The 25,138-nt window shown below is 41.1% G+C and overlaps 1 protein-coding gene across 2 annotated transcripts in view; it reads right to left on the reverse strand.

The window, feature by feature from the left end:
• Window positions 1-25,138, reverse strand: part of nrxn3b (neurexin 3b) — a 332,817-nt gene that overhangs the window by 3,503 nt on the left and 304,176 nt on the right. Inside the window, exon 21 of one of the 2 annotated variants that reach the window (XM_079642411.1) lies at window positions 9,787-9,874. In XM_079642411.1, the coding sequence (XP_079498537.1) occupies window positions 9,787-9,874 (88 nt within the window). The remainder of the gene's footprint in view (window positions 1-9,786; window positions 9,875-25,138) is intronic. The other variant, XM_079642410.1, reaches the window with a different exon arrangement.

A 25,138-nucleotide genomic window follows, 5' to 3' on the forward strand; every position in this document is an offset into this window, starting at 1 on the left:
AGTGGACCCGAGAGCAAGTTAACTAAGTCTGAAATGAAAAACTGTTTTTTTGTAGGTGTTTTATTAAGCTGCTGAGAGATGCGCTTTTTAACCCCGTTGACTTATGCACAAGAACATATACTAACCAAACTAAAAGAGAAAAAGGCCAGGAGCCTCTTAAAGATGTGACTGGCTTTTTAAGTCTATCAAAGACACAAACACAAGGCTGCATTGTCAATTCAAGGGAAACATATTTTCTCTTGCATATCGTTTGTTTTTGAGTTATGGTAAATCAATTTTTTCAAGTTTGCTCAAGTTGACGTAGTGCAGACATTTGGTGGGATAGATGGACAAACAAAGTGATTTCTTCCTGGGGGGTATACTACGAAGTTCAACAGAGACAGGGTTTCTTTGAATGGCTGGCTTGACAAAACACACACCTACCCTACTCAGAGGTAACGGGTACGACAAAGGTGGTTATCAACCGTCTTTGTGAACCCAGACTTTCTTCCTTAGGCCATTTGCAAATCAGCGTTTTATTAGTTGCAATATATTAAAAAACATACTTGGCAATAAAAACATGCTGCGGAGAAACAAATGTAGGCCCAATGCCATGCATACAGAAGGCTCTACTGTAACCGCTGGGCTTCATTTGGGGCCAGGTTAAGAGAGCCACCTTCGTTGTATGGAAAGCTCTGGCTTTAGGCTCAACATACCTCTCTAGCCCATTCATCTGGCTTCATAGTACACCCCTCACGAGGCCTATGTTTGCGTCTGATGTGAAAAACAAAACTTGATGTTGGCTTAATTACACTTTTATTTTAGTTTAAGCCAAACCAAGATCTTCTGCTCAAACTAAGCACGTAGTTTGGTTGGATTTTGTGTAGTTTTAATGCAGAAAACCAAAGTGTCTGAAAGGTTGACCAAAAGAAAAATTAAATTCAAGATTCCAGGAGATAGGTTGGAGGGTCCCACACTGATCTACAGAAGCAAACTGTCCCAGCGAAAAGTCCCCACTCAAATGTCATAAAGAATAGCAGGTACAGCATTTAGTGGGCTCCCCTGTTTGCCCTAGCCTCTTGCCTTTTGACCCCTACAGTTACCACGATGGCACAAAGTCACCGGGCAGTTCAATCACACCTGAATGTTTGCCAATATGTACGCTTTAGTGAGAAAATCTTGCTTGTAACAGACTGTGTTTACCACTTAGTACTGATATTATGTGCTTAAAAAACATTCCCACATTCACTCATTCTAATAAATCAATTTGGGAATGCTAGATACCACACGCTTTATTGGTTAAGCCTATTGTTGGGCGACTACAAAGACTTTGAAACATTCAGATGTCTATTGAAGCTGCTTATCCTCTTGCCAAAGTGGCTTGTTTGTACATTGCAACGGCTCACAAACAGGGCACTATAAAGAGATGCAAACCTTTAGGAACAATAAAAGAAAAAGAACACAAGAAATGAAGGAAAATTGAAATCATAATTAAGGCATTGCAAAAAGAGTTTAGAGTTAGAGCAAACATTGTAAAAAAACATTCACAAAGTAAAGCCACAGATAGAGCTATCCAGAAAGGGATTAGTAATAAGTACGTAGAAACAACAGGTAAAAACAAAGTCAGCTCGGAAAATCATAAAGCCTACCAAAAAAGGAAAAAAAAACATTTTCAAAGGAAGAAAGCATACCATCAGTTTTTTCAACTTACATCAACAAATTGCCCGCATGATTTTGGCAGGAAGAAAAAATGTTTACAAAAGAAAGTTGTGTAAGAATGCCTTTGGACAAGTTAGGTTAGTTTCTTTTTTAGCAGTTTCTGATTAAGTAGTATATATTTCTCTTTTTAGACAGGATGGCACAGGGAGGCAACAACACATACATCCACACATCATGACATGAAAAATAATCTTCACCATTCTGTTCAGGATATCTTTTTTTTTGGATAATCATTACATTTTTGTATAAAAAGAAAACTGTATATCTATAATTCTTGCTTTGATATATAAGTCTCTTCGTAAATATCTACAGCCGGATTAGATGACTATTTTTTTTCTTTTTTTGCTCGACTTTGAACTTCATTAATGAACAAATGGATGACTGTACACATCTTAGAATCTCTACGTAAAGGGATCGGGAGGAGGGAGTGTGACGGGGGGGTTGGGGGGGGGGGGGGTGGGACCTATGAACATACTAGGAAGGAAATGACATAGATGGGGGTGAACGTGTACATCAGTTGCCATGTCCATGTAAAGGCGGCACGAAGCGGTCGGGCGGCATTAGAGCTTTTGGCTGTAAGGAAGGGATGGGGATATACAAACAATGAGCATATACATGCCCATCTACAAAAGAGAACAGCACTCTCAACACTGACAGTTTTACAAACCCTAAGCTGCAACTTCTTTGCCATGCACAAAAGTAATCCACTATTTAAATCCAAATTTCAATCAAAAAGTGGCTATCATATAACAGGAAATATTAGAAATCAGCATAAAAAACAGTTTGGAATACTTTTCACAGATAGTGGTGAGGGTGTACTTTGGAAGGTATCTTCTCTCGTTTCTCTATGGAGGATGTGAATTTGGAAACCCAATGCAGCTGTGTCCTTTTGACGCCAAATCTTTCAAATGAACCTCCTGTTTACAAAATAGTGATAATTCATAGAGAAAAGAGGAAGCATCATTCTAATTAGGGAGGAAATCATCATTACATTGGTAACTCTTAACAAATATTAAAAATGTGAACATTTTCAGAAAAAGAAACATAGATACACATATATGTGTTTTTGAACATATATGTACAAAAAGACAAAATAAAAGAGATTGGCAAGCAAGAAAGAAAGGCATTAAATTTATCACACTATCAAAGATGAACAACCAGAAAGCACACACTGAGGCAGACAAAGAGGAGGGGGGACAGTTTATAGGCAAAGTGTCACCGCCTTCGCTTAACTAATAATAAAATACTTTATTATTAGTTACTTATACATTTCTCTTGTTAGTATTTTTTAAAACACAGGACAGGGCGTGCAATCTGGATGTACGTCAGAGAAAGAGAGGTCAATCAGACATGGTTTTTATTTTGGATTTGAGTTCCACTATAAGAAGTTGGGTTAATGCATGCTTAAGTAAGTTGCATTTAGGGAGAGTAATATACAATAACAATACAGCAAGCCATGGGACAGGTGGGGGGGAGGGGCTTAAGAAGGGGGTCCGTTAGAGGTCACTGCCACCAAAGGGCTATGGGATATGTCGTCAGGCAAAGAAACCATTCATCAGCAGGGGAAGGGTTCATCATGGTTGATGTATAACCAGCATTATGTGGCTTTTAGGCCCACTGCATTCGCTAATTCATCACGAGGGGAAGTAGAGTTATAATTAATGAGCTCATTTTAGACTCAATGTTTGGATGCTTTGTGTTATGTGCATAACCAACAGCCTTCGTTCGACAGATGTTGAAAAGGGAGTTCCACAAGAGGGCTCAGGATGGGGAGTTTTATTATTATTATTAAACTATTATTAGCTTTATTTTGTAACAATATAGTTGTTATTAAGTACCTTTGATGACTTCAAATAGATGTGAGGCTCTTTTTTTCTTCAGATTTCAAGTTTTTTTTTTAGTCTTCTGCAAACTGGTTCCCTCATCTATTACGCACAACTAGGTTTATAATAATAACAATAATACTACACACTGTATTGATTATTTATTATCAATCCTGACGTCTTAAATGTGCATTTCCTGCTTGAATTTCTGACATGCTCTTACTCGGCTCTCTACTGTAGGAATGTAGCGCGTCACATAGCTGTGATATTATTCTACTGGCAGAGACAAACTCCCCGCCTTGTTAAATAAACAATAACAGCACACAGTAAGTGATTTCATCTGAGGCTTTATTCATCCAACTCTGCCCTTGCTGTCGTGGCCTTGTTTGCATCCTATCGCTGCATTCTCGGCTAACGGCTTTCGGCAACTGTTAGCTTTGCGCTATATCAACAAAACACTTGTTAGGGAGGGGAACCGCTGCAGTCGAGGGTCTCCAGTCAAGTCAGTGCAGAGGACCTTGATGTTTTGATAAACACTTTAATCCTGTGTAAGCTCTTGCACAAGCGTTGCACATCTTGCTGCCTTTCTGAAGCAGACAAACACTGTGCTTTCTAATGGGTTTGCTTAACCAGAGTGCGTTTGTTTTCCGCACTCGTCAAGATGGATGGGATTTTATTCTAAGCCTCTGCCTCCCTTCCAAATAATTCCCCCTCTCCGCTAGATCTACAGCTGAATTCTCTGTTTTTATGCCTTTTCAAGCAAAGGAAGTCAGGACTTTAGATTAATAAATGTCGCTTATGCGCTAATGCTCACTGAATAGCCTTCAAATCAATGAGACAACCTGATACTATCTTTTTAAACCACAGAAACGAGAGCATTAAAAACAAACTGAATTCCATGCATTCTGCTTTTCATCATTCTAAAAAAGACTATCTGCTGCAAGCTCGCTTTTGAAGAGGAATTAAGTAAATGTAGTTATTTAGGCGGCTGATTGAATGACTAGCTAAGCAGCTTGAAAACTACAGATGCAGAAATCTCAGCACTTTCTCTCTCTTCTCTCTCCCGGCCTGATCCCCGTGTCCATCCAGCGTTTGCTGAGGCTTCCGAATGGAGATGAATCCCACGGTGTGTCAGGGATTTCACTACGCTACACCATAAAAGAGGAAAGCCGGTGCACCAGCACCAGCCATGGATGAACTGAGTCAATGGGATTTCAACGCTGCAAATTGTGGGTGAGTCAGTGGTTTTGGGCCCTGAAATCTCCTTGTGGCTGCGCGCATTGTGCACAGACACCTGCTGTAGCAGATTCATTCGTCTCCACCAACACAGGTAGGGAGGTGATTATCAGTGAGCCAGCAAAACACAGATTGTCAGTGTGGACACATTTTTGGGGACATGCCAGGGATTATGTTGATGTCCTGTGCAAAGGCAGAGCAACATGTATCTTAAGAAGCCGTGCACTTTACCCTGATAATTACTTTATCTTGCCAATGCACACCCCGGCCAAGAGAGGTCCTATTTCCCACTGATGGAAAATTCATTTCCATTCTAAAAGTATTCCGTTTATACGTCCAGCCAGCAGAGAGGTCTGCCCTGTAAGGACACATGACCACCCTCTGGCTGCAGGAGGAGGGTCCTGGAGCCACGGTGCATGGCAGATAGCTCTTAATCTGTCATGATGGGGCTGGGCGCAGTCTGGTGGATTCAATTGGCGTCTCCAGCCGGCGTGGCGACTGCCCCTGTCAGACGGTCGATTTGCTGTACAGCCGTTAGGCTGCACCTCTGCACTCGGTGGACATGTGTCAGCTGAATAACCTTTAAACTGATCCGAGGCCTGTGTTGAAGTGACAGATAGCCCGATGGGGCTTGATGAAAGCCATAGCTGACGCCACGAGGAAGCTCAGTGATCCATCCCTATCATATTTTATTCTGTACCTCCGCACGTGTCGGGGCTCTTAATATACTGCAATGAAGAAATCTCACAACATGCAGTTCAACATCAATTTGAGCCACAGACTGGCAACTTTACCCACCAAGGCCAAAGCGATGAAGAGAGATGTATACGATGTTAGACCTGTTTGATCTGTGCTCCACTTCATCAAAGGCTGATAGGGTAATGGCGCATGCAGGACCATTCACGGCCCTTTTATTAAAACACACAATCTTTAAACAATCCATTGACTGTCAAAGGGAGTGCTACAGTTACCCTGTTAAAGAGATTTATTGGAGGCTGTCTACTACTAGAGGAATGACTATGTTGTGTTAAATCAAACAGATTTGAAACACCTACCTGTATATCTACACTCTGCAGCAACATTATTATAGTGCAGCAAAAAGTCACAGTGTGGAGGGGGATGTATCTACAGGAGTCTTTCTTCCAACAGTCAACATAGATTTTCTTTCACTATGATGACGATCTTCCCTTATTCGTAAACCTGATTTTGGGGCATTTTAGGCCCAGTGCAACACATTGTTAACAACACCTTTGTTGAAAACTAGGTTGCCGCCCATAAAACCAAAAGAATGAGCTGAAAGAGCCTAAAACGCTTAAAACAGCTAAACTGTGGAATTGGGGGAGAATTCTCTTATCTTGTCACCTTTCATATTATGCTCAGTCATTTGATTCCTTATCATCCAATTTTGTTTTAGATTTTGTTATAACCGGAAATGGCACAGTGCAACCAATGTGATGTACCTTTCTCCTGGCCGACATATTGAATAGCTGTAGCTGGACAAACAGGTGTTACCGATGATTCCATTGATATGTCCACAAGGGATGATGGGCCAAAGCCATTATTAATGCTGTTTATAACATCCATGTTTTTTCTGATAACAATTATTGTATATAATGTCTGCTCTGCATTCGTCCATTTTTAGCATTACTTATTTCAAGTACAAGTTAGGCTTTTTTTTTATATTATTCTAATTTAAATGTATCATCTGATCTGACTAACACTATGGATTAAAGGATTTAAAGCAACTTGTAGGGACGGTATGTACAAATCAAAGATTTCGATTTTGCATTTCAAAAAATAATTTGCATCAATTAATAAAAGATAATTACATATTAATCACAGAAATTGCTCAGATTACACGGTAATGAGAAGCTGCAACACTATTAATCACTGTGAAATGAAATCATACATTGGTATCTTGCTGTTTCTGAATGCAACTGAACATATTTTCCATCAGTGGGAGTACTTTTATCATGAGCTGGACTTAAAGTGATGTTGATGTTTGTTATTCAGAGGACTGTCACGGCACACTGCTTATTTGCCCTCTTGTGGAACTCGCGTGGGATAAAAGGGGAGAAGGAAAGGTTTAACAGTTTCTTTTAATAACACAGACAACACGAGACGACCACAGACAACAGACAGGCTGGCAGACGGAGCTCTGACACACAGCAGGCACAAACACAGGAGCTGAACGGGGCCATGGCGGGGGCGCGGGACCCCCACTGTGGCCCCGAACACACCGACATGTAGTAGAAGCCAGCTGGGGGGGTTAGCCTGACACTTATGGGTGGAGAGGAAGCAGTACACAAAATGGATGCCAATCATATCCATGCAGAAGCCAGGGGAGTTTTGGGGGAGAGGATTATAAGTTAGTCTATAGAGCTACGGTACAGTCCAGTACAGTGTGCATGCCACAAATGCCTTCTACTTGGAGCAACAGATAGAATAGAAAAACAGATATACTTTGTGGCAATAAAAGTCTTTTTATGCCATCTGCATTCAAACAGACATGTATATGCAGAAAGGCTAAAAGAAAGAGTGAGGAGGGGGGGGTAGGGGTGAGTTGGGAATGGAGAGGAGAGGGGGGGGAGGGGTTAGCGCTCGGAAGGGGGAGACAGGGAGTCATTCTTTCACACACAACTTTCTTGAGACAGAATGGGGTTGCCTGCACAAGGCCAAAAAAAGGATGATGGCAAGAAAAGATTTTGTTGCCGTTCATTTCCCTATGTTGTATCGAAAATGGGGGGGGGGAGGATGTTTCTCTAGAAGCCATGTGGCACAAAAAAAATGATAAACAACACAAACTTGATGAGGAGAACTTTGCAATTTTCCAACCACCAAAAGTTCATGCGGCACAAGATGAGGCAAAAACGGGAGGAGGGGCTTTATCCTTGCTTGGAGGATGGACGACGGATGATGAGGAGGACACCAAAGAAATAAAAACAAACGACCACAAGAAAATAAAAAATAAAAATCACCCCACTCGACCCGCCCCCCCAAAAGAAAAACAACCAAAAATAAAGCTAAGCAACCCAACAGCTGGGTCCAAATCGATACAGAGGAGAGATGTTCACATGTGCATCACAGGAGAAAATCCAAACCAAAATGCAACGGAAAAAGAAACAAACATGTCATGCAACTGTTCATACGACTGAAAGCAGGGCAAGGAATGAGGATATGAATTTCTGTGTCCACATGGTGAAATGTACAGTATGTATGAGTGTTTATGACTACATATGTTGCCACTATATGAGGGGAGGGTACCATGTTCTCTCTAGTGAACTTACATTACGCTTTGTTGCACTTCCACTTTTGAGAATACTTGGGTTTGGGATCTTTTTTATAGTCTAATGAAAATGAAAAACAAAACACATGAGCTGCAGAAATGTGTCCATTCAATTTCAGTTCATCTCTGACTTAAGAGAGCAACTCATGCTTGCAGATAAAGGACCTCAATTCTTGCACGGAGACGCGGAGAAAATGGCTTTCTCTTCACATTAAAAGCCACGAGCGCGAAGGACCTAAATGTGGTCATCATTTCAAGGAAACAAATGGCGTGATAAGGCTTCAAAGTAAATGAGTTTCTCCCACAGATTGGAAGAAAAAAGGCAAAATGACTTACGCGGGATATCTACAAAAGTAGGCGGGAAAAAACCTAATTTCCGAGAAAGACAAATAAACGGGCGATTATCTGTTATTTTCTCCGAGCAGAGATAGCAAAGCGAAAGGGCAACGCATTGTTTCAATTTAGACTTATTATTAGCAGTGAAAAGTGGACATGTGCTCGGTGCTAGGATGAGCCGTATTTAGGGAGATTAACGTGGCATCAATTAGTCCACTGTGATGGCGTTTTGAAGGACAGTGAAGCAATCAAATAGCTGGAGCTGTTAATGATTTACACAGCGCCTATGGGGAGACGCTTTTCACACACTGAGCCAGTTTTAATAGTGCTCACTCTCCTGGCTCTCTTCGTACTATGAGTATATGTGCCAGGCATCCCTGTGATTGACAGCTGTTGTTTAAAAGTCGACCAAACCCAAGTTGCCTCAAAATAACCACCTTTTTAAAATCTTCTGTTTAAATTCTAGCTGTGATTTTAAATTCAAAATCTACTGAGTTTATCACTTTGATGCAATGACAAAGTGATCTGTGTGTGTGTGTGTGTGTGTGTGTGTGTGTGTGTGTGTGTGTGTGTGTGTGTGTATTTGTGTGTGTGTGTGTGTGTGTGTGAAGGGAGGAGGGGAAGAGAGACGATGCGCACAGAAATTCGAGGATATCTGTTCTCTATTAGAATGTTTCAGGTAAGGCAAGCCTCCGACGAAGGAAACAGAGGTACAAACGAGTACAAGAAGAAGTAGAAGAAGAAGAAGGAGGAAGGAAAAGGTAGGAAGAGGCTCTGTTGCAGTTAGTCTGCTACATATCACAGTATCTATGCTGAAAGCATCTTTGTTCTCGAAAGAATCTCAAAATGTATCCTCTGTCAAGAGAGACGCACACACACGCACAGCAAGAGGAAATCAACCAGTACAGGACAGATACATTTTGAAGCATCAGTGCGGGCGACATGACGCTTGATACTAATTTCGTACTTTGTTGAGTAAAGTTTTGCTCTCCACCGAATGCTGAGAACACAAAATTAGTATCAACGCTTCTTCATGTCTGCAACCAGTGCCCCATAGCTAAGTGTAACTTGTTCCAGAGATGGAAGGTGTGAGCTTTGACTACTGACTATAGATGTAAGCTTTACAGGTAACTTCCTACAGAGAGCATGCTAAGGATATAGGAGTTCTTTACTGCTTTCATCCATCTCCAAAGAGTTCTTTAAACTTTGGATATACACTGAGAACCCTTCACACTAGTGTATATTTCTCACAGTGGCTACTTTTCGGAGGGCTTTTTTTTTTTTTTTTTAAGTTACACTTGAAGCTCCCATGGGACATGATGCTAAGAGGAGAAGCTCCTCGGATAGCAAATCAAAGAAAGATAAGGAGAAATAGACCAGGTTGAGAGCAAGCACAAGTTGACACACCCATCCCACCTGCATGTCCGGAGTCGCACTCCTCCAGGTCCTCGTCATCGCTGGAGCACTCCGCCGACGAGACAATGTCATCAGTCGTCTGTGGAGGAAGACACACATGCACAGGGAAACGTGGTTAGGCACACCGAGTCCTCATTTCACACAGCCAAGGATATCTCTACACACACAGACCTCTCGCCTGTCCTTCGGCTTCCATATATCACTTGGAGTCAATCATATTTCACAGTGTTTATCATTCTTCACTTTATGTGCTTTCCACCTCCGCAGATAATTGTTTTCCTTCACCCTCCGCACTCTGCCCCGGATTATTTATCGGCCCTCTCCTCCTCTGTCGTCCACAATCAATGGCCCCAGCAGGCCCTCGCAGATCAACAATGTCCCGGCTTCTGATTTGTGCTAAAGGGTGCAGCAGGAGGGAGGGAGAGGGCGGATGGCTTTGCTAGCTACACCCCGGACCAGCCGATGGATTATCTGCACACTCCAGTTCCCACAATTCTGATTTATCCCGCCCCCTCCCTTTCCCCCCCGTCTTTTCGGGTCGACCCGTGGAGGACAGAGGGGGGTGGGGAGGGGTAGTATTTCAGCTGTGGTGCGCTGGGCAGCCAGCGTTTATTAGAATGAATCAGCGGGGTGATAAAATAAGCCCTGTCACCAAGCAGGGTTATGAAATCAGAGCGCTGATTGAGTTTTCCAGGCCTGGCCGAGGGTGTGGGGCTCTAAATATCATTGAGTTTGACAGACTAATGAAACGCGCCCCCATGCTTGAGCTGCTGCTTTCAACCGGGGCCCGGAGAAAGCTGTCCGCCTCTACCACACACACACACACACACACACACACACACACACACACACACACACACACACACACACACACACACACACACACACACACACACACACACACACACACACACACACACACACACACACACACACACACACACACACACACACACACACACACACACACACACACACACACACACACACACACACACACACACACACACACACACACACACACACACACACACACACACACACACACACACTCCTAATGCGTGCTGTGATGTGTGATGGACTGTGCCATTTTCTGTATCACTACATTTGATAATGTGCTAATGCATGTCTGTTGCTTGTATGCATAATGCACCATATTATGTACTGTACTCCAACACGAGGAGGAAAGAAACGAAGCAGGGGAGGCTCTAGACTAAATTGCTGTAAAATATGGCCCCTTGGTAAACAAGACTATTTATTGAAGCAACATTAGAGGCGTAAAAGTCTTGGTTATCGCTGAAAGAGGGTTATTGCTTGTTATTATGATAGCGGCAGATGTGAGAGGCAGGGACACAGACAGAGAAGAGATGAAAAAGCAGAGCCACTTCAAAGTCTGTTCCAGCAATTTCAGCGTGAGACCATCTCCACAGCCGAGCATCAGCTGAAAGCACTGCCTTTCTCCGGCCCATTCATGCAGCGTCTCTCTGCAGCTGATGCCGGCAGCCTCTCAGAGCAGATATTTCCACTGCCTTGGATGCAGCGGCTTAGCAGAGTCTTACACACCAATCAGTTTTAAATGCGACATTATGCTGAATAGACAATCTGTTATTATCATTTTAGCTAGCTTGTTTATTTGGTAAATACAACCTGCAGACACACACTTCATTATGTCAATTTAAAGGCGCCATTTTATGCTCTTCCTTGTAGCGTGTTATATAGGTTTAGTGCATGTAAATGGTCTACAAAGGCTAAAATCCCCAAGTTCCCTCCAGAGGGAGTTTCTTTTCCACACACATTGCCTCCATTCGACTCCTTTATTTACTTCTGTAACATAGTGACATCACTTTGTAACACCGAAAACTAGCAGTATTGTCCTGTCTAAATAAAATTCAAAGTTTAATCTATCCGATGTTTATAGTTCATTTGGTAATAGGTTAGGATATTACGTTTTTTTTAAAATTATTCTGTATACTTTTATATTGTGTATTTCTACGTGCGCTCTATAGATATATATCATTAGATTATTAATATGTATATTTTCTTCGTTTTTTTTACATGCTGCTGTGACTAAAACATTTTCAATTTGTAATAAATGGAGTATTTTATCTAATGGAATCAAATCGGATTTTATTTATTCGAATCTAAGGACATTTGTTTTTAACTGTTGTTAAGGCAATTTGAACAAAACTTCCAATATGTCCAGTCAAACACGGGTGAAATCTGAATGATGTTTTTATGCATATATATAACAAGGTTACATTTCTCCAAGGAAGTGAATTTCTACACGTTATGTTAACAAGGAACTGGGTGTCTGTAAGGGATTAGAGAAATCTCGACTCATGTAGTTTCTGCATGATTGATGAAGGCTGCAGCAACACATGGCAATACAGTGAGAGAGATATAAAGACATCTTCTTAAGAGCACCGTAATACATTTGTAATGTCTACCATTTCTCATGCATACAGAAAATAAAATCCGTTGAATAAACGGATTCATTACATTCTCTAATGAGATATTTAAGTTGTAGAGACTCTTCTCATGTCAAATAATTCTGTAGAAATTTGCATTCATTCATATTATATACGGTGTCCCCCTGCGGTGCGGGGTGAAGAAAAAACTGCTATGATCATCAGACTCCCTAAATGCTGCTTATAGTATCCATGCAGCACATCCCAACAAGTGAGCAGAAAGGGAGACAGATTTCACTTTGACTGTCAGACTGCAGGATACATGTATATGTAAGCAGCATGATTTAATTAAAAACACATTTATTAGAGCAGTGGCTCCCAAGGTTCTTTTTCTGAAGAACCACCTCGGAACCATCAATTTAGCTGAAGTGGCCCTTTATCATCACACAGAAGAGTTATTTTACATTTAAAATAGATGTAATTTCATATTCATATTTTTGAAGGCTCCTCTGCAGCTTTGGAGATCACTTATGGACCGCAGTCACCCCTGGTTAAAACTGGCCAGGGACCCTTGTGGCATCTTTATGTTCGTCATTTCCTGCAGTCTATACATCATAATAAAGGCTTAAAAACAGCCAAACATGTTTTGGTAACACTTTTTAAATAGTCAGCCTACAAGTAGTCTATCAGGTTTTGTAACATAGGTAAACAGTTTTGCTTCTATACCGTAGATGTTACACAGATTGTGTACAGAACATTGGCCTTAAGACCCTCTTCTTTCGGCAGGTCTTCCAATAAACTTTGAGCATGGTACACCTGGAGTATTGCCATTTCTATCGCTATCTCCGACTTTTATTTTAATTTGTTATTATTTTTTATTATTATTATTATTGGTTTAATCTCTCAAATTGCATCAGTGTCCTTTGTTGTGAAGCGCTTTGAGATTTGTCTTGGCAGATGAGAAGCGCTATATAAATTAAATGTATTATTTATTATTATTATTGGAGTATATGTGGAAATTCATGAAAATACCTGCAGTACCTGAACTACACACTCAACTTGGGCTATGAACATTTACATAAGTTTATGTATCAGAATCAGAATCCGTTTTAGTGCAAGCACGTTCACACATAATGGTGCATATACTGTATAAAAACAATAAGAGCAATTAGGATTTAGAGAAATTGAAAAATAAATATTAATAATAAGATATTTGCAGAAGGAATATTGAATTTAAGTCTAAAACATTTAATATATTTGAAAAAATATTATCATTATTCCCCCATCAAATTAGTTTAGTTACAATCTCAGAGTGTAGCCTCTGACAATTTGCAGTATTACCCCCTGGAGTACACTTCACCCTGGAATCAGTGTATTATGGGGAACACAGAGTTGATATTAGGCCATGGAGATAATTGTGATCACGCAATATTATTCAACTATCATTGAGTTGAGATGAAATGGAGCATTTTGGAAAAACTTAGCAGACAAATGGGACTAGTTCCATGAAACATTTCTACAAGGACTGACATTTCTATGACTGTTGAAGAAGGTGTTGATTAGGATGGCCAATCAATGTGATGTCAAATGGCACGGCTTTTAACCCAGAGGTAAGCCTCCCGGAAACTATTGATAATCTCTACGCCCTCTTGACTTGTCTGGCCAAAACCCTGCTGCAGCTGAACAATCCTTATGGACTTCATCTTCAAGCCAATTCAGAGATAAGAGGAGGACAGATGTATTGTAAAGGTCACATTTCATTGGCAGAAAGGACACACTCAAGAGTCAATGTGTTCACCTTGCATTGGACTGAAAACCATCGTAGTAAGAGACCCTCTAATCAAAACGACTACGATACCACTCGAATAAATTCAAGAGGGCTTTTGAAGTGCCAAGTTAGACATTTGTAGATCCACTAGATAAGCGGCTGATCCATTTTCATAAACACACAATGTATCTCTAAGTGTCACAACAGTTCACACTGCTGATCAAGGGTTTAGGGTGCTATTTTTCTCGCGTTCGGTGCTAATGCTTAACCGATGAAGTGACACGCAGCTCACAATCTTCTTCCAGTCCACCGGAGACGTCTATGATAACGTATAGCATGATGCTGTAAATGCAAAGGGTGCTCATGGAGCGGAAAAGACGCAGCGATGGGAGCCTACAGCGAGGTATAGCAAAATGATGCGGTTGGCCAGCGGGACAACACAAACTGATTTCACAGCTGGGGAAATCCAATTCTCTCTGTAAATCTCCATAACATAGAGTGGGACATATTTTGGCAGCAAAGTGATTTCATTTTCGCTGTAATTATTCTCAACAAACGTCATTTTTAAGAGTTGGTGGCGGGATTTACAGGCAGTTGTTCTGTGTGTGTGTGTGTGTGTGTGTGGGAAGCTCTAATATATGCATGCCTTCTACTTCCTTTGTCTATAATACGGGACAATTCCAGAACATAAAAACTCAGAGGCTATGTGCGTCGTGCCTGATTATCCTGATTACCCTGCCTTCGAGTGATGCGCAAATTCCTAACGCCACAAGCAAACGCCACGGCCAAATCAATAGGCAGACTTCATTAAAACAGCCTTTACCTCTGACCACTTCAGCACATCAACTAAAAGGATCACGCCGACGGTCGATGGGGATAGACAGCCTTCGTGGGAGAGCGGTCTCAGAACACACAGCTTGTAGTTTCACAAGTGATGGCGAAGACACTGACAAAGCAGAGAAGGCGCAAAGATGCTGGGTGCTTCTGTTACGACAAAGCTTCTGGGATGTTTCGTCAGGGATTCTGGGTCGTGAATCGGCCAGCAGCAATGCAGATAGCATTAACAAGCGGAGCTGCAATTACCTCAGCTGCTGAATGGATGCACGCTCCATCACCAGTCAGGCCTGACCTCAGAATGAACAAAGAGGCTGCAGGATTGATTAACAATAAAATGGAAGCTTGGGAAACCAACACTTTACCAAAAAAGACCACTGTGCCTTTCAGCAAAGACTTAATTTATATTACAAAGACAAGTTGTTTGGAAGGACTGCTTTGGTTATTCATGTAAAATGTTAATTAAAGTGAGTTTTATTTAAAAAAAAAATGTTTTCAAGTCTATCTTTAATCAATACTCCCATACAATATGTATTCTGAGCAAGTTCTGAGTACTTTTTTCGCTTCAATTGTTTTTCTTTTCATCACTTAAATAGCTCCTCTTCTTTAAAAAAAAATGTACGGATAAATATTTCTTTAATTTTACAACCTATTCCCAGTAAAAAAAAACAGAAAACCTCAATAACCTAATAAACAGGAAATAAAAAGGTAAAAACAAAAAAAAATATATACTGTATATTAGAATTGGGTAAACTGAAAAATAAATGAAAATGTATAAAAGTAAAATAAACAAACACAATTCTTATGTATTGACATTTTCTCTATTGTTCAGGAATTAAACCCACAAAAATAAGGGTTTACCTCGAAAGGATTGTACAAGGCTGCTGCAGCCTTATACAAGCTAAAGCTGAAATCAATTTGTAAACAGACCTCGGCTTTGGATTCTCTCTTACTTTATTGAAAGAACATAAGGAGCGGATAGCTACAGGGTCAGGTAAGGCAAAAAAACACTATTCTAAGTGTACATATTGTGTTGTATTAAGCTAGACTTGACAATATGTGAGTGTATCCTTTCATTTCAACATATGTGTAATATTTTGGCAAGATATGTGTCCTTAAAAACTATCAGTGACAATAAGAACATCAAGGCTTTTCACCCTTTCAGCCATATTAGAGGAGCAGCGGTTTCACTGCAGGCTGCCACGTTCTGCTGCATCAAGCAGATACATGCAACCGGTATGGGGCAGATTTCTTCTAAGAACAAATAAAATCTAATATTCACTTAAGCCCAGTCACACTTTGAAATGTTTTCACAATCCACCTAGTTTGAAGCATAAAACTGAGAGCCAGGAAAACATGCATGATTTACTTAGTTTCTATCACTTGTGTTCATTATTTCAAATGGTTTTCAATGTGCTTAACTACTGAGGCTTTCCATATTATAATGAGCATGCAGGTGCACTCACACCCTCTCTTCACACCTGCAGATGATAAAATGGCATGGCTGAACCCCCGCTGACTTTACAGTTAAATTTAAACAAGATATGACGCAGTATCACTTGTGTTCCACAGATGGTGAAATTGTAATCACCTCATGGCAAACTGAGACTTTCTAAGACTATGCCATACTTCAACTTCAACTTCAACTACAGAAAAAGTGATTTTTTCCCCAGCTAATTCTTGAAATAACTCATCATTAGATTGTGTGTTTACATCCATCGTCTGCAGAAGTGGGAAATAGTGGAGTACAAATACTTCGTCACTGTACTTAAGTACATTTTTCTGGTATCAGTACTTTACTCCACTACTTATTTTTCTGACTACTTTTTACTTTTACTTCTTACATTTTGAACATAAACACCTGTACTTTCTACATTTTCCTAACAGGCTGGTTCCTTTAGTTTGAATGTGTGTTTGGTGGCGTGATCATTATTATTTAGAGTCATTGCGTGCCTATTGATTTGAACACGATCCGTGTATCCATCATTTCCTGGTCTTCTCTAAAGAAGAGGGACCAATGAAAACGTTTTCATGTTGCCGTTGTTCAGCATGGAAACAAACATTCATTAGCTAACAATGACATTATTGTTCTATTAATATAAAGGGAGGTCAGGTACTCTTTAAAAAAGATGGGAGTTATGGGTAATTTTTACTTAAGTACATTTCGAAGCCCATACTTCTTTACTTTTACTTGAGTAAAGAAGTTGAGTCAGTACTTCTACTTTGACAAGAGTATTTTTAAACACGAGTATCTGTACTTCTACTTGAGGAAAGGATGTGTGTACTTTTACCATCTCTGATCATCTGAGGTTCAATCAAACAGAGAACTTGGAATAAAAGTCTTCAAATGCACGGCCGGTAACCGGGAACATCTGCTGCGTCTGCGGAGGAATATTCTGCTGAGCATGACGGTGATTGGATCGGTCACATCAAAGCAGCGGCTTGTGCTCAGCAGGGTGAGAAGAAGAAAGACGTGATGTGCTCGACGACTCTATAGTTTTCCCCCGGGGTCAGAAAAAGCAGAGTCAGGTCTAAAACGCCGCCTAGGTTACACACATGACATGAAATATGAACAGTGCTGCGCGTTGGAGGGGAGAGGGGAATCTAAACACACATGCGTACATAAGTACCGTACAGTGAGTCATAGCAGGGAGGGTGCGGGAGGTTGCCCCTGAACGCACCACGGACTTATCACAACGAATGACCTTCACATGTTTCTGTGCCCGGAGGCTGAGGGGAACACTGAGAAACAAAGCCTTTTGAGAATAAGAGACACAACATTATAGATCCCCATTATAAAGCCCCGCTATCAAACCCAATTTGCTTTATTTACAATGCCAGGATGCCCAATGGCAGATTTGTTGTGTGTGTGTCTGATGGGAATAAACCCCAAACAAATCCATTTTCCTCGAGCGACTCATGCTGGCAGCCAGTTGCCATGGATATCCAATGTGGTTGCATGTTCAGAGATCAAAGTGACGACGGCGGCGGCGAGGCAAGGGCAAATCAAAGACTCGATTCAAAGCAACTTCTTCTTCCCTGAGGTGCTCCTTCGCCACCTTGCACATATTTTCCCACATGTTATAGATGAGGCAACGCACAGCGGACTATTTTCAGAAATGGCCCAGAAAAGTGACAGAAATCAGAGGTCAGAGCGACTCCCGTTCCTGGCTCCTCTTTCTCTCTATCTCACTGTAGCTCCCACTCCACCAGCCCTCCTATCAGAAAGAGATAGTCATCTCCATGGCGGAAGCTTCGCCTTTCTATTGACGGCTGTCTGAAGCGCGCGTTATCATGTCCGATCTGAGCTTTGACAGGCCGACAAGGGAGAGGCTTGTATTACAAGGGGAATCAATGGCACTAGGCCATATCCCTATCAATAGGCTGCCACAACTCTTTTTGGACACTCTGGGACAGATAAGATGATTTATCCGAGAAACAAATGATGAAGGGAGAGGGGCAAGGAACTGGCAGCACAGAAGTAGGTTAAAAATAACTCAGTTGTGATTCTAATAAAACCTTTGACTGCGATGTTTGTTCTTCATTAGTAACAACATTCTAAGATGATGAAAGCAAACAAAAGGAGTGCTAAGAAGTCCCGCTGTTAACCTTCGTCAGCGACTAAGCAGATAAATGACAACGGAATGAGCTCCAGAATCATCGTGTAGGGCCGATGCCACGCGCTAAATGATTTCCTAGATCAAATATTGATATTTCGAATGAGCACCCTCGGTGGGCCTTTCTTAGCGGCCTCCTGTAGTCAGCACATTTGTCTGGGTCTTTCCAGGTTTATGGGGAAATGAAAAAAGGTGAGCGTGAGAGGTGGAGCAAAAAGGAAAACAGCTTGGACGGGGGTTGAAAATAAAATAAAATGCATTTAATTTGTCCACCCTTGCCGCTGTGTGCTGGTTTCAGCAGAATGGGTTGTGTGCCTGAGTATTTCTCCCTTTCTCAAGGACCTGCTTTTGTACACAGAGCAGCGAGGGTTGCTGGCTCACACCAACTCTAATTGCCCCGAGGCCATAGGCAGCCACTTCCAAACAGGGTCATTCATCTTCCCATGGAAAAGGAAATGGTCTTTGGCCCTGATCCTTAATCACCCCCCTGCCGCAGTGTACAAGGTCATCAGGGAAGCCCTGTGACAAACACACACTCATGTACACACACACTAGGCAGCGTAGCAGAAAGACTGCGGGTGGTGGGTGAGAGACACATTTGAGGTGAGCAAAAAGAAAAAAAGAGCATGCCATCCTGCAGGTGAAATTGGAGCAGAGATTAGAGCTCAGAGTTATGGTTTGTGGTTCTCCCCTTCAAAGAGGGACTCAGGAATTCAAGTGGATGTGGTGGTGAGAGAAGCTGAAAGCCGTGACGAAAGAAGAGGCAGAGAGAAGATGAGAGCCGGGGGGGGGGGGCAGTCAGGACAGGAATGGAAAGGGCTCCATTTCACTGAGGATTACAAGATATTGCAGAGACTGGTACTCTAAACAAAACATTTGTCTTACTTAGAGACTGTTAAAGGCATGATTCATGATGCAAAATGAACAGTTAAACAAAGAAATCCGAGTAAATTGGGCTGCATTTCTAAAATAGCAGGATCATAAGTACATTGTTAATTTAGGATCTTATTTAATACTTTAGAATCACTTTCATAGTTGCACTTTACACATGCAGTTTCACTTTTTAAGCTGCAACTATTCATTATTTTTTATTTCGGCCTGATTGATTGATTAAAGTAGAGAGTAGATATACATACTGTACATACTGTAAGGCTAAATCCAGTGATATAAAGATTGTTTGATGTTTAAACCAAATACCAAGAACATTCTCATTCTGGGCTTGCATCCAAGATGTGATTACAAGAGAACTTTGCAACAAGCTAAAGCAAGCAGCAAAATACATATGTCCAATGTTATGCTTTTGTTTTTGTGCTTTAAAATGTTTTATTTGTTTATTGTGCTGTTCCTCATTTATTATTTCATACTTCATATACATTGTAATGTTTGCTGCCCTGTGGCTGTGAACAACACAGACATCCCATAACATCTTCATTGCGAATTGATGCAGATCCCCACTTGTTGTCCTCTAGAGATCTCTGTTATGAAGTCGTGCACATTTTATTTTCATAAAACAATTTCATTCTGCTTTGTTAGGCTCACTTAATTCAATTTGTTTGCAATGAATTTGCTCTGCCGCCAATGGAAACCCCCAAAGGTTCAGTAACTTAATACGTCTTAAACAATGTTTTCTAATGTTTTATCTGGTGTAATTATGTGTTATCCACATTGTGAATAGCTGTTGATTGACGACATCTAGGAGGACTTGTGTTTGAGCTGTTGTTCGTGACTTAACAACTTTATCAATAAACTGAGTTTACCTCACTAAATACAACAATACAATCAATAAGTAAGGTTCAATATGGAATGCTATTGACTTTCTATGGAGAATGTGTTAAGTCGGAAATAAATTGGACAATTCACTTTTATCCCCGTAGACTAGATTTTGAGCTCCCTCTTCAATCTTGATGTATTTCTCAGAGTCAAAGGCTATTACGACTTCAAGGCTGTAATGCCAAATCGATGTAGGCGTTATGTAATGGCTGATGCTGGGAGCTTCACATCTCTAAAATTAGCCGGCGGGTCCCATCGGGTCCAATTCCTAATGAGCGCAAACCAAATTAAGCATTCGTTTTAGTGTCCCTTAAGAGGATGAAAGTTGAAACGTAATCATTAACCAGTGGAGAAATGATTTCAAATATGCTGTACGTCTGAGCCCTCCCACAGTACTCACACACATGTAACGAGGACTAACAGTAATTGCATGCACGCAGACACATGGATCCATACAATTATCCTTTACCCGTCACTGATAGGAGCAACAGGTTCTCAGGAGGAGAAACATTAGCGCGCTTTGTTAACAGTCTAGAAACGAAACAGAACAAATGACTGCCATGGAACATCAAAGGTTGCGTCTCTGAGATACATCTTTAATTAAAGAGGCCCTATTATGTTTTTGAGCCTTTCCCTTTCCTGTCATTTTGAGCATGTAAATGGTCTGCAAAGTCTAAAATCCCAAAGATACCTCCAGAGGGAGTTTCTCTCCAACACTCTTGAAAATGCCTGAAACGCTTCCAGGGAAATGACAAGGGGCGGGACCTTTCGCGCAAAGACGCTATCTCGCTGTGCTTTTTACTCATACAAAGATACATTCACACAACTACATAGCTTCATTACCACCACAGTGGGAAACTCACCAGGTGCAACTCAAATGATGATTCAGTATAACATACAGCTTCATTTGATGGGGTGTAGTGATAATACTTCAAAATGATGATTATTGGAACCGCGACCACGGATAAGCGGGAGAAGATGGATGGATGGATGATGATTATTTTCTGTCTGTGAGAATCTTATGAAATGGTATCATTCATGTCTGTGTGTGCATAACATATATCTCTGTGACATTTGTAGCCTTTGCCCAAATGTCAGAGGGTGAAAAAGCAAAAAAAAGCACTAAAACATTACTGAAAGCTACTTTAAGTGTGTGATGTTGTGTCTTGTAAAATATCGTGCTAATGACCACTGGAGTCGGCTGGGTTTTATTTTAACTTAAAAAGTATATGAGGCGAGCCACTTAACAAGGAGGGGACTTCTGAGATGCTGTAAGCAGGGAATGTAATATTTATCTTCTCATGAAACCTTAATCACGACATATTCCAAATTGTTAGAAGATACATTTAAAGCAAGGCAACGAGGAACATGAGTTAAAAATAATCCTGTGGGCCAAAAGAGAGTGATGCAGAAGCGAATAAGTGACAGGTTTTTTTTAAAGAGGGAAAAGCTATAACTTTCTGAGCCTGATATAGAGTAACTTAAAAAAGTGCTGGCAAAAGAACTTTGACTTTTATAATAGTTTTGTTCCCAGAACCGTTGTGCTGGAAAAAAGTTAATTAAACACCACCAAGAGTGTGGAATCTCACAGCAACCTCTCAACGTTTTAAAATGTCTTGGCACGGGATTTAGTACCAACTGTTCCACTTTGATAATCCATGCAAGACTTCTGGCATCTGCTCAGGATAGATTACATCTTCACTAAAATAATAATTATAATAATCTGGATTTGAGTACGCCATTAATAACATCTGGAATGCTTAAAAAAAAAATCACAATTGTAATGTTGAACTCAAAGATACGCTCTATAATTAGAAGTAAATGATCTTGACTGAAGTGATTGGCTAAAAGTTAATTGCATTTAAACATTTGCATTTAGCTGGAACTGGCATTCATTAGCACTATCAATCAGCCTCATCACCTATTTCGTTTTTTCGTTAATTTGTTCCTGAGAAAAATCCTCAGGAGAGTCTAAGTCGATTCATGAAACTGCAGCATTTAGTGTACCTGGGATTTTGGTTAATGATGAATCCCATTGTCCTTGTAAACTGACTACATGCCAGTATCATGATTAGCAGGTAAACTCCAGGCCAATCGCCTTAAAAGTCATACCATATATATTAAGGGTAAACGTTGAGATGATTAAAGGGGGCCTTATCATGTTCATTTTCAGGTTCATATTTGTTTTTTGAGCTTCTACTGTGTTATTTTTCTCATGCTGCAGCACCTCTTTTCACCCTCTGTCTGAAACCAGAGCCAAGTCTGCTCTGATTGGTTGGTTGGCCGGCTCTGTTGTGATTGGTCAACCGCTCAGAGATGTCTCGCCCCTTAGCCTATCACTTAAAATGTGTTGGAGCACTAGCCAATAGAAGTGTGACTGTTACAAAGTGATGTCACTATGTTAAGGACGTAAACAAGGGAGACCAATGGAGGCGTTTCAGGATTGTGTGGGAGAGAAACTCACTATCGAGGGAACTTTTGGATTTCAGCCTTTTACATGCACAACTACCTAGATAACAAACTAAAGGAATGGGAAAACCCCAACAAGCATAATAGGGCCCCTTTAAGGCGGAGAACCCGACTTCCAACCTTAAAATGTCTTCTGAAGTGGAAGCTCTACTGCAGGGATGAGCTTCATATTTATTGCCGATGATATTAATAATACAAAAAAGACAAATGGGATGCTGTGACTTATCTGATTTGAAGTGTTATTGTAATGGATATTTTTAATAAGACCTTAGGTCTCTATAAAACAATGAAAATAATAAGGAGAAAATATTATAAGGATTTCATTTTAATAATATTGTTTCCTAATATTAAACTTCACAATTGAAGAAAACACATTTATCAAATATTTCCCAGAGGTATTTTGGCCCCCAAATATGCATAAGTGTGCTCTGTGAGTAAATTCTGTTCTGACCTATTTTATAGATTGCACAATATACTCTCTTATTTGTCCCTTTTCTATTCCTTTTTCGCCCTTTTATGAAGTAAGTATTACTTAAGTTTGTTGTAAATACATTTTTTTTCGTGAATATTTTTGTTATCCACTGTGAAAAAAGAAAATATTATAGATTCTACATATAGATAAATGAAGCGCGTCCACTTCCTCCTACAAAATGAAGTGTTTTGAAGATCGTCTGGGGCCCAGGTAGTGTCACTTTTGTCGCTTCAGATGTAAGTTTGAGCTCTCAGTCGGACGGAAATGTGTCGCCTTATAACCAGTCAGCCATCTCTGGAGGCAGCTCAGCAGGAGGCGAGGCTGTACCACCTCGAGCCTCTGTGACGTCCTGCTGGTCAGCTCACAAACAAACTGCTGCCCTGTGCGCATCTGTTTCTTTGGGTGTGTAACGGATGTGTGCTGTTTGCTTGCCCCTTGGTGTCTGAGTACCCCCGCCGTGACAGCAGAGGCTGACAAGACAGCAGGTTTACACACACACACACAAACACACATATACAAGCATTCCCGGAGGATCTCTATAAGCTGTATTGTGAGGCATAGGGGACATCTATTACAAAACCCCCTGTGGTTGAAAACCCCCTGGAGCTAGCTCCCGTCTCTCACACACTGAGACACAAACTGCCCCCGAACGCACACAAACACACACTCGCAAACACACATGACCTACAGACATGAAATTGCAAACATCTACAAACACGTTCACGCAGAGAAGTCTAATGGAAGTAGCTCTTTGTACATAGTGTCGTGCATGAAACATTCATAGAGAAAGTCGTAATGGAGTGTTGCACACACTCCGTCAACGGTGAAAGGAACACAAATCCTGACAGTGCTGGAATGAGTTTGTCATGTTGATGATTGGGGGGGAACTTTTCGGCATTGAAAATCCTCTCGTGTTCTATAACAATGTAAGTGGATGCAACAGAGCTGACAGACTCTTAAGTATGAAAGTAACTTAATTTCCTTGTGGATGTGTGCATGATGTGTGAGAAAAAGATTAAGAGATCCTTGTAGAAACTGCATGCGTGTGTGTGTGTTTCTATTCCTTTAATGAGCCACACACAGCAGCGGGGTCCCCATCGCTCTGCTGTCTTCTAATTGGACCTAGTGAGCAACGAGCGGACCTTCAGCATTCATCTCCCAGAATTCACTGGGAGGAAAGGGGGCCAAGCAGGGCAAAAAAAGAAAAAGACAAATAAAGGGAAAAAATATATAAAGAATACATCGCTGTTAAATTCTGCCTACTAGTTTGACCTCTATGCAATTACTGGCAGGTATGGGCGGTGGTTTTAAAAGGAGGGTGATCACAGAGACTAACTAACTGAAAATAAAAAAGGACTGATAGCAGGTGGATCCGCCCTAGCATACGCAAGCAGGTGAACACACATCAAACATCATGGAGCAGACTTCCACGTAGAGACTCGCGGAGCGCGGCACAGCGCCTTCCTCACTAGCTCTCGAAGAGAGAATAAATCAGTGATTATCTTATATCCCCAGGCGTTAAGCATCATCCCCGATGTACTTTAGACAGAAAAGGCGAGTCGGGGAAAACAGTGATGGAAAAAAAAGTAGGCTATCATGGTAGCTTAAGTGTGCAAAATCTAATCTCGCAACAATGTGAGTTGATTCTGGTTCATGACCTCTGCAGCGTGATTCCCCCAGTCTCCCTAAACTTCCTGCAACCCTGCACCTCATGCTATCTATCAAAACACCTTAGAGAACATCTGAAGATACAGATCTAGGTGCCAAAGAAGAGTCCATTCAATGCAGTCATTATGAAACGTGTATCCAATGCGCTTTTCAGCAGAGAAAAGGCCAATTAAACCAAACACAATTTACCTCTCATTTTCCCGTCTCCTGAGCACCGGGCCCGTTGAAGATGATAGACGCGAGCAATTTCTTTAACACGGCAACCATGCAAATCACTTTCAGTGTCTCACCCTCAGCCGTGTTGCCCCACGGTACGCTAGATTGCAGCCTCCTGTAC

This window comes from Notothenia rossii (assembly GCF_949606895.1).
Source record: "Notothenia rossii genome assembly, chromosome: 8".
NCBI classification, from domain to species: domain Eukaryota; kingdom Metazoa; phylum Chordata; class Actinopteri; order Perciformes; family Nototheniidae; genus Notothenia; species Notothenia rossii.